Source organism: Podarcis tiliguerta (assembly GCF_965153285.1).
Source record: "Podarcis tiliguerta genome assembly, chromosome: 10".
Taxonomy (NCBI): Eukaryota; Metazoa; Chordata; class Lepidosauria; order Squamata; family Lacertidae; genus Podarcis; species Podarcis tiliguerta.
In genome coordinates, this window is record NC_139543.1 from 49,682,089 (window position 1) to 49,692,187 (window position 10,099).

The 10,099-nt window shown below is 47.4% G+C and overlaps 1 protein-coding gene across 1 annotated transcript; it reads left to right on the top strand.

Moving 5' to 3' along the window:
• The first annotated feature begins 1,284 nt into the window (after positions 1-1,284).
• CKAP4 (cytoskeleton associated protein 4) lies at positions 1,285-10,099 on the top strand. The gene is made up of 2 exons (XM_083400228.1): positions 1,285-1,997; positions 7,297-10,099. Exons 1-2 carry the CDS (start codon positions 1,623-1,625, stop codon positions 8,617-8,619), a joined length of 1,698 nt encoding a protein of 565 aa, XP_083256354.1. The 5' UTR covers positions 1,285-1,622; the 3' UTR covers positions 8,620-10,099.

Genomic DNA, 10,099 nt, shown 5'->3' on the forward strand with positions numbered 1-10,099 from the left:
TAACCCAAAAATAGTGCTTCAGGTTAAGAACTTTGCTTCAGGATGAGAACAGAAATCATGCCCTAGTGGCGCGGCGGCAGCAGGAGGCCCCGTTAGCTAAAGTGGTGCTTCAGGTTAAGAACAGTTTCAGGTTAAGAACAGACCTCTGGAACGAATTAAGTACTTAACCCGAGGTACCACTGTAAATGTTTATTCTGAAAGTGTAGCCCAGATAAAAAAGTTTGTGAGCAGCTGCATTGCATCATATACAAAGTCAGAACAGCCATTAACTCATTTGTCACGTGTTTAATGTTACTAAGCAACTGGACCTATATAGTAAAATCAGCCTGTTTCTAATATCTATCTATCTACTTCAAAATGCCTAGGTCCCGCTAGATTTTGAGGCCCTGGGCTGCACCCTGTATGTAAACCCGGCACTGAATGCAGGGGGTTGGACTAGATGACCCTCAACGTAATCCCTTCCAACTCGACAATTTTGCCAAGTCCCGTGGAACTAAACGGGGGTGGGGAGCAGCAGCAGCACCAAACACGCCTGGAAACGCGTTTCTGCGATGGTTAGAGACCCGAGCCGAGCTTCTCCTCGAGCCCAGTTCTCCCAGCCCTCCTCCGCGGTCCTGCTTAGGATGGCAGTCCTTTCCCCATGCCGATGACCCACCTCCCGCTGGGGAGAGAGGATAGCTGTCAAGTGTCCCTTATTTGAAGGGACAGTCCCTTATTCCAGCGCCATGTCCCACTGCTGTCCCTTATTGATGGATGTCCCTTAAATTTCAAAGGAAGCAGCTCCTCTCCCTCCCTCCCTGCCAGGGAGGAGGGAGGCTCCAACTGTGTTGCTTGGCTGTGTTGCTCACCCAATAAGAAGTCTAAGAACAACTGGCGGGGGGGGGGGGACTTGCATGCCTTGTGTGTGGCTAGTTAATGCAAGCTGAGGGGGTTTTTGAATGCTGGACGCCATTTTGTTGCACGTGCTGCTGCAAACTTTGCAGTGCAAAGCCAGGCCAGGGAGCCATCTTAAGTTGAGGCTGCATAGGCCTTGTGGTGCATGTGATTCAGATTCTATTCAGTTGAACCTCTGGTTACAAAGTTGGTTGGACAGTGTTCTCGAAGCTACCACCATGAAGTTTGACCAGACTACAGAAAGACTGGAGTGCCTGGAACAGGTGAGGCTGCAGGCCCCTTATTTTGGCTGCTGGTCCCTTATTTTCAAGGCTGATGGTCCCTTATTTTCAAATCTGTAAATTGACAGCTATGGGAGAGAGCGAGCTGCAGAACTGCCTCCCGCGGCGTGGCCGCCTCCCCACCCAGCCTCGGGCGGCTGCTTCTTCCCCCTCCTGGTGTGCGTGGCAGCCTCCACGCCTCCCCCCGTCTAGGGCGCGTTAGGGAATTCGGAGGCGTTGCTGGGAGAGGGGCGGGCAGGAAGAAGCGCGCTCGAAGCCCCTGCCTCCTTCCTTCCCTCCCTCCTTCCTTCGTGCCTCGGATTGAATGGGGGAGGCAGCGTCGAGGCCGGCTGTGCTGCGCTCGCTCCTGCTTTTCTCGCCCGCGCCGTCGAGAGACACCGACGTTCCGCCTCCAGCATCATCGGCGAAGTCCGGCGGCTCGCGGCGCCCAGCAGCATCGAGCGCAGCATGTCTTCGGCCAAACAAAGGAGCGGCAAGGGCGGCAGCTCCGCGCCGTCCGACAAGGGAGCCCATTCAAACCTCCCCGATGACGTGGCAAAGAAGCAGCAGCAGCAGCAGCAAAACCAGGCTCACGCCAAGGGGAGCAAAGGAGGCGCCTCGGCTGCTGGAGGGGGCAAAGCCTCCTCCTCGTCGTCGTCCTTCTGCAGCCTGGCCAAAGCCTTCAACTTCCTCTTGTCCCTCGCTCTCATAGCCGCGGCTGCTTTCTCGGGCTACTTCGTCCATCACCTCTCCGAAGAAGTGAACCGGATCAGCGTCCGGCAAGAAGGCTTCGGGAGTCAGCGGGAGGAGTTCGCCCGCGCCTTGGAAGGGGCTGTGCAAAAGGTATCGGGGGAGGAGGCTCACCATAGCAATTCTCCGACTCTGCATTTTCTTAAAACTTTTTGCGAAGTTGCAGAGGGGATGAGGGGTGCCGTCGGGGTGGGACTTCGGGTCAGAAGTCCAGGGCCTTGCTCTGTATTTTGGAATAAGTGGAGTGATCGACGTCGTCCCCTGGAGTTCTCTTCCTTCTCCCCCAAAGGACCATTAAAGCCAGAGTCTTACAAATTATGTGTCTCTGCACCCCTGGGCTGAGTGCAGGCCTTGCAATCGTCTCTCTCCCCCCCACCCCGCCTCTGGTGAATGCGATGGGGTGGGGATGTAAGTTGGCGAGGACCTCCAAACTTTGCAAGGGCGACTTGGTTCAGGAGAATGCCTGGCACTTGTGGCCCCCCAGTTGGATGTGCCAAACGTTCATTTGAATGGAATCATGGGAATAGCTTGGATTGCGAACAGCTTTTGCCTGGGAGTGTTTTTATTCTTTGTGAGGAAAATTTTGGGAGGGAAAGCACTTGGGCCTCAGCAGCCAATTCCCATCTGTGGATTCTGTTTGCACCGTGTTTCCTTTCGGGCCTGGGAAATCCCCATCCTAAATCAGTCATCCAGTTTAGCATCTTCCAAAACTTGTCCTCTTGCACGGAGTATCAAGCCAGTGCAGTCTCGCCTTTCCACCCTGTTGCATAACTTGCACTTATGGCCCCTCGTGCAAGATTTTTGGCATGACTCTTAGACCACTTCTAGCCCCCTCCTTCAGTTTTGCCTTGCACCCCTGTTTTATTTATTTTTTATTTCATTAACTTATGAATTGTTTTCCATGAACCATCCGTAAGCCCTTAACAATAAAACATGAATACCTCAGGTTGAATATGCTTCATGTTGAGCGCGTTTGAGTTGCACTCTGCGGCAACCCAGAAGTAATGGAACGCGTTACTTCCTGGTTTTGCCGCTCGTGCATGCGCAGACGCACAAAATGACATCACACGTATGCGCAGAAGTGGCGAAAAGCAACGCGTGTGTGCGCAGATGTACCGTCGCTAGTTAGGTTTGCTTCTGGGTGCGAACGGGGCTCTGGAATGGATCCCATTCGTATCCAGAGGTACCACTGTAATAAAAACAATTAAAATCCTTATAGATGCAGACCAGGATAAGAATCAGGGTGTGGGGAACATTTGGACCTCCAGAGGTTGCTGAACTACAACTCCCATCATCTCTGTCCATGGGCCAAGCTTGCTGGGACTGATGGCAATTGTAGTTTGGTAACCTCTGGATGGCTAATGGTTCCCCACTCCTGACTTAAAATAAAAGGTCTTTTGTAAGTGCTGATCATGTACATGACAGGGCAGCGCTTGTCTGAGACGTCACGGGAGGGAATTCCTAAGGGTCAGCCCGTTAAAGGGTTGAGTCATACATTGTACAGATTGGACCTTCTGATGAGAAGGCATCTGCAATGGGTGAGATGATATTTTAGGTAAGGGAAGCCTTTGGCAATCTGGTGTCCGCCAGATGTTTTGGGCTATGGCTGCACTGGCTGTTGGGAATTGTAGTCCAAGTATCTGGAAGGCACCGAGTGGGCAAAGTGTGGTTAAAAGAAACCTAAGGGGTGGTATCCAACTAGGGCAAGGATTTCTGATGGTGCAGTGGAGCTTCCCTTTCCACTCCCTGGGTGCCCCTAAATTGAGCACCTTTGCAGGGCGAAATTACATTGCATAAGCAGACATTCTTGCACTAGAGAATCTACATGGTTGGATACTACACAAGGTTCTTCATATGCTATATAGAGCTTTAACCACGTAGGTCACATTTGCACCATACATAAAGTGGTGTTTCCGAAATAATTCCGGGAACTGTAGTTCATTAAGGGAGCTGAGAGGTCCCCCCCCCCCATTTTTAAAATTAATTATCACATTTATCACAAAGAAAAAAGGAAAACATTACAAAACATAGAACAGAGAAAACACAAAAAAGAATTATTACTTCAAATCCCTAATTTCATTACATTGATAACTGACTTCCTCGAGTCCCCTCTAACTGAATTTCATTATATCACCTGTTTAACAGTTCTCCAAATTCATATTTCTAATAATATTAACTCCTTTCATGAGCTGAGAATTTTTAGGATGCTGCTGTTCCCATCGCTGAGTTATAGTTAAACAAAGAAGCAATCCCTCTTCGTAGGATATACTGGGAATTGTAGCTCTTTGAGAGGAATGGGGTCTCTTAACAGCTGTCTTAACAGTGCTGTTTTTCTAGAAAAAGAGGTGCCAGAACTCACCATGAACACCTCCCTTATTCTCTTATAATGGCAAGGGCACCCACCTAAGAGGTGCTGGAACAGTTCTGGCAAGTTCCAGCTGAAAAAAAGTGGCATCACGTTGCTTTAAATTTATGGTGTGAATACCTATGTTGGTGCAGCCCCAGTTGTCCTTGGGGTCAGGCTCCGAAGAGTGTTTAGCTGCAAAGTTAAAAGCATTCAATAGAAACCATTTAACTCTGCATTATAGTTAACTATTACCAAGAACGAATTTAGACATGCCCTTGGCAGAGAGTTTACTCTGCCAACTCATGGAGTAAATGCTGGCTGTGAAAGTGGATCGTTTAGTTTTTGGTTTTTTAAAAAAATGTCCTCCACATTTACTTCCTACAAAGTAAGGGCGGCTGAAGAAATTTGCATTTCTAAGGCTGATAACATCCATAATGGTCCTAAATTAATGCCTTGTTTTGTGCCAGCATGGCATTCTAAATATTAAGATAAGGAAGTCTGCATTCTGCTGGAGTGACACCCAGTGGTGCCATTATTTTGTTGTATTGCTGCTTATTAAGGGAAGGACCATGATCCCTTGCTGCACACACAGATTCTTGTGAGTAGTGTGCGTAATTGCAGAGAAAATATGAAACCCAGAAGATTTTAATCCAACATTGATTTTGGGATTGTTTGGAACGCAACTTTTTATTTTTTTATTTTTTACTACTCAAGTTTTTACTGGTGGTAAATGGGCAGCTGGTAGAGATGTTTTAACAATGGTGTCCCATGTCGTTGGCTGTGGGTTCCCACCAGCAGTCTGGCGGCTGCATTCTGCACTAGTTGGAACCCAGCCCAAGGGCAGCTCCATCCAGAGCTCATTGCAGTAATCCAGACTTGAGGGTACCAATGCATGGACTACAGTAGTCAGGCTGTTATAGAATCATAGAGTTCGAAGAGACCACAAGGGCCATCGAGTCCAACCCCCTGCCAAGCAGGAAACACCATCAGAGCACTCCTGACATATGGTTGTCAAGCCTCTGCTTAAAGACCTCCAAAGAAGGAGACTCCACCACACTCCTTGGCAGCAAATTCCACTGTCGAACAGCTCTTACTGTCAGGAAGTTCTTCCTAATGTTTAGGTGGAATCTTCTTTCTTGTAGTTTGGATCCATTGCTCCGTGTCCGCTTCTCTGGAGCAGCAGAAAACAATCTGTCAAGGAACAGCTATAGCTAGCGAACCAGACAGATCTGATGAAAGGCACTTCTAGCCACATAGGCCACTTGGGCCTCTAGTACATAGGTCGGCAAACTAAGGTCCGCGGGCTGGATCAGGCCCAGTTGCCCTCTGGATCCGGCCCATGTGTGGTCCTGAAATCGCCACTTGGATCGGCCTGATCGTTCAGGCTGTGCCATTTTTTTGGCAATCTTTTTCCTTGGCTGCCTCCCCCCCCCCCATGGTGGCACCTCCCTTCCTCCTCTTGGCTTCTCCCTTACCTGCGGAGGAAGGGAGCTGGGCTTTGATTGGTCCCAGCGAATCCGAAGCCTCGCCGCCTGCGCACTGAGGCACGGCCGAGACTTGCCATCTGCCTGCCCGCCCGCCTCTCCGCCCATGGCTGTGCTGTGGGCATCATGATGGGGCTTTGGCTGGAGCTTGGCATGCCTGCTGGCCCCGTGCCTGGGGCCCGGGAAAGCTGGCCCAGAAATGAGAGGCGGTGCCGCTGCTGGTGGCTCCCAACCGCAGGCAGAGCGGCGGAGGAGGTAGGAAAGCAGGGGGAGGGGAGGGGCTGGGGAAGAGAGGGGGAGAGAGAAAATCCCCCCTCCGTTGTGTGCGCATGCGCTCGCAGTCTGGCCCGCCACAAGGTCTGAAGGGCAGTGAACCGGCCCCCTCCTAAAAAAGTTTGCTGACCTTCTCTAGTGCTGAGGAGTACAGTGGTACCTCTGGTTAAGAACTTAATTTATTCCAGAGGTCCATTCTTAACCTGAAATGGTTCTTAACCTGAAGTGTGCTTTTGCTAATAGGGCCTCCTGCTGCCGCTGGCGCGCGATTTTTGTACTAATCGTGGGGCAAAGTTTATAACCTGGAGCAATCCCTTCCTTTTTAGTGGAGTTTGTAACCTGAAGCATCTGTAACCCGAAGCGTCTGTAACTTGAGGTACCACTGTATTCCTAACTGTCGTTGGTGGATCAATATTATTTTAGAAGCATTGTGACCAGTTGCTGTGTGTATTTCATGTTCTTTCCAGCATAGAATCTAGACCAGCGGTTCTCAAACGTTTTTCTCTGGGCCACACTTTCAGAATAAAAATTTGCTTGTGCCACCCCAATTTTTTTATCGATAAGAAATACATTTGAAAACGAAAAGAAATAGCTCCCAGAAGTGTTTGATTGATAACACAGAACACTTCTGTTCTTGCTACACTAGTGTGGCGTGCCACATCCTTTGAGAGCCACGGATCGATACGTTAGCACCCAATTTATGTGCGGAAACAGATGCATGGGGAGAATCATCCCCATAGATCTGATTTGCCATTAAATGCAGAAGATTCCTGTCCCTGTTCTGCTATTCTTCAGAATTGCTGAATAGAGGAAGTTAAAGCCTTTTATGCACGTAAATCATGTGCTTTAACATGGACGTATGGCTCTATGTCCGATTTCTGAGGCTAGATTCTGGTTCTGCACCTAAGCACCGCAGAGTATAAGATTAGAAAGGATAAGCACCCCAGACAAAACATGTTTGGATAGCTCAGTTGGTTGGAGCATGGTGCTGATAATGCCAAGGTCACAGGCTTGATCCCCCTATTGGGGCTAGATGGTCCTCAGGGCTCTTCCAACACTACAATTCTATGATTATTTGGAAACTTACTTAGTCTAAATGATTGAATCATGGGTGCATCAGCATAGGTTTGTGCAGATAAGTGCAGTTGAATTGACATTAATTTTTGTCCACTAGTTCTGCTCACTTTGTTCCATTCCAGTGCTCATCTGGCTTCCCGTGAGCCTTGTAGCACTTCCTGCGATGCGTGCTCCATGTCTAGATTTACCTGTATGTGCTTTCCTCTTTTAGGTGCAGTCTCTTCAGTCTGCATTTGGAGGTTTCGAATTGACGCTGAAAAACGCACAGCAGAAGCAAGAAGTCACGGAGAAAGCTGTTAGGCAAGGGGAGGGAGAGATCGCTCGCATTGGTGAGGTTCTTCAGAAACTGCAAAATGAAATTCTGAAAGACCTGTCTGACGGCATCCACGTTGTAAAAGACGCCAGAGAGCGAGATTTCACATCGCTGGAGAACACCGTGGAAGACAGGCTAACTGAGTTAACTAGGTCGATAAACGACAATATTGCCGAATTCACAGATGTTCAGAAACGGAGCCAAGAGGAAATCAATGAAGTGAAAATGAAGGTGGCTTCCCTAGGTGAAGCAGAGGTGTACAAACATGAACTTCAGGCTTTGAAAGGCGTCGTTGACGAGATGCAGACATCCATGAAAGCAAAAGAGAAGACTATAGAGTCCTTGAAAAGTATGATAGATTGGATGGAATCGGATGTGTTGTCCGAAGTCAAAGAACTTGTCAATCTCAAGCAGGAGCACGAAAAGTTCAAAGAGGTGGCCAATGCAGAGCACATTTCATTGCAAACTCTACAAGATAAAGTTCTTAAAGCAGAAGAGGCTATTGGACATCTCCCTGGTGAGCTTGAGAGACTCCGGGAAGATCTTGTGCACATCAAGACTTCTGCCAATGCGCAAGAAGGTGATGCTCTTTCCAGAGACATCGTAGCGACTCTGCAAATGAACAGTGAAGGGTTTGAATCCAGGTTCAGGTCTATAGAAGAGAGCCTTGAGGCTTTGAGGTCACCATCTGCACAAGACACCGAAGGGATGGAATCTCTTCTCTCTAAGTATGACAGCAAGATAGCTGCTTTAGAGGAAGAGCTAGGCTCCATCCGGGGTAATTTAGAGAAAGAGGTGCGTTCAGTGACAGATACGGTAAGGAGCCTTAGTGAATCTCAGCTCTCCATGTACAGTGATGTTGAGGAGCTAAGGAGGAGTGTGAGCGACTTCCCAAACAACGCTGATGCACTTGATAACATCCAGAAACAAGTCCGTGCTCTGCTGGATAAAGAAAAGCCTCAGATGGATGCAGGGCAATCCAGAGATAACCTAGAACTCTCTTCTGTGATAGGTTATGTTGATGAGCTGCGATCTTCTCTCGGCCAGGCTGAATCCGACTTAAAAATGCTCAGGACTGCAGTTGACAGTCTGGTTGCTTACTCTGTGAAAATAGAAACCAACGAGAATGACGTTCAGTCGCTGAAGAGCTCCTTTGAGGATGTAAAGAATGACCTGGACAGGTTGTTTGTGAAAGTAGAAAAGATACATGAAAAGGTTTAGCTACCTAGTGCAGAGCATGTGTAAGTAATGAACTGCAAAACCAAAAATAGTTTTCATAGGCCAAAGAGTTTCGTTGCTGTTGTTGGGGGGAAGTGGAATATTGGTGGGTTTGAAACTTAAATCTATTGGTGCCGTTATAAGAATCGTAACACGTTCTAGTTAGGCCCCCATGATTTTGTTTGTTTCAGTTGCTAGGACAAATCGTTTTGCTTCTGCTGTTTAATCCACAGTACAAGAGGAGGAAGCCAAATTATGACAACTGTTGCCTTGATCCATTGGCAAACTTGGGGGCTCTGTTATTTGAATGAAGGAAGTAGACTCGTGTGTGCTTGGTGTTGCACATTCTGATCTGCTTCATCCAATCAAATAAAGCAGCTGGTGTGTACAGGAGCCTTGTGCGTACAGCTGAGTGTGTGCAGGGCTCTGCTCACGGTTAAGAAGAAAAAAGTTATTGTGTAATCCAGTTCAGGATGTGGACTCCCCAAAATTGGGTTGAGGCTACTTTGCAGCTCCTAGAATCAGTATTGCTGTTCCAAAGAACACACATCTTCTGGTGCTTTTGAATTGTCCAAGGTGGATAAAAAATGGCAATAATGGATAGAATTTAGCCATCAACTAGTCTTGTTGGGACCATTTATGGATTGAAGGCTGGATTTATTTTCAGTTGTGATGCCCTAATTCGTTCTGCAGGGAGCTATAGGAACCAAGTCAGGGAGATGAAACCAACCAGCTAAATAAAAATGTGCCATTTTGATTGTCATGCCAAAAAGAGTGGGTAGAGAACACAGAATTGTTTCCACACACACACAAACCCCAATTTGTTTTTAACGTGTCCTCTGTGCTGCAGCAAAGTATAATATGTATTACTAAGATCCACACGAAGTGCCTGATCTTATTGTTGACTTCGATGAAATAGAATTGGACCTCAGCCTGATTTTTTTATATATAAAAAATAACTTTGGGCATGGCCAAATGTTGAAAGAATGAGAAGTATTAAAAACTGTTGTTCATTTTTAAGAACCACTGAACATGGACTGGATCCTTGTTTTACTTCCGTTAAAAAATGTTTGCATTTTTGTTTTTCACTTTTTTAAAACTTTGTATGTTTAGAAAGGTACCTAATTTTAGGAACAGGCTTTTTTGGTTTTTTGGAAGCGTTCTGCACATAAAGACCTCTTCGCGTACAAAGAGGTTAGCACTTACTTTTGGAAACAGTACAGCATCAGGGGTGATGGAGACAGAGAAGATGTCTGGCCATATCCGATGTTGTCAGCAATGTGTGTATTCAGAAACTGCCTCCAAGGGACCCTAAGCCTTAAAAGCCAAGGAAGATCCATGGTATTGAGATCAGCTGTTGCTTTCCTAAGCTGCTCTTCACCGATTTTTCCTTTTATGAGTCTTGAACAATGGTATAGTTGACTGTGAAATTAACTTTTCCCAGTATCTGTAATGCCTAATAAACAGTTGGAATTTCTGTTAA

Coding starts and splice junctions, on each gene's coding strand:
- CKAP4 (XM_083400228.1), top strand. CDS start 1,623: ATGTCTTCGGCCAAACAAAGGAGCGGCAAGGGCGGCAGCTCCGCGCCG. Junction 1,998..7,296: donor TGGAAGGGGCTGTGCAAAAG/GTATCGGGGGAG, acceptor TTCCTCTTTTAG/GTGCAGTCTCTTCAGTCTGC.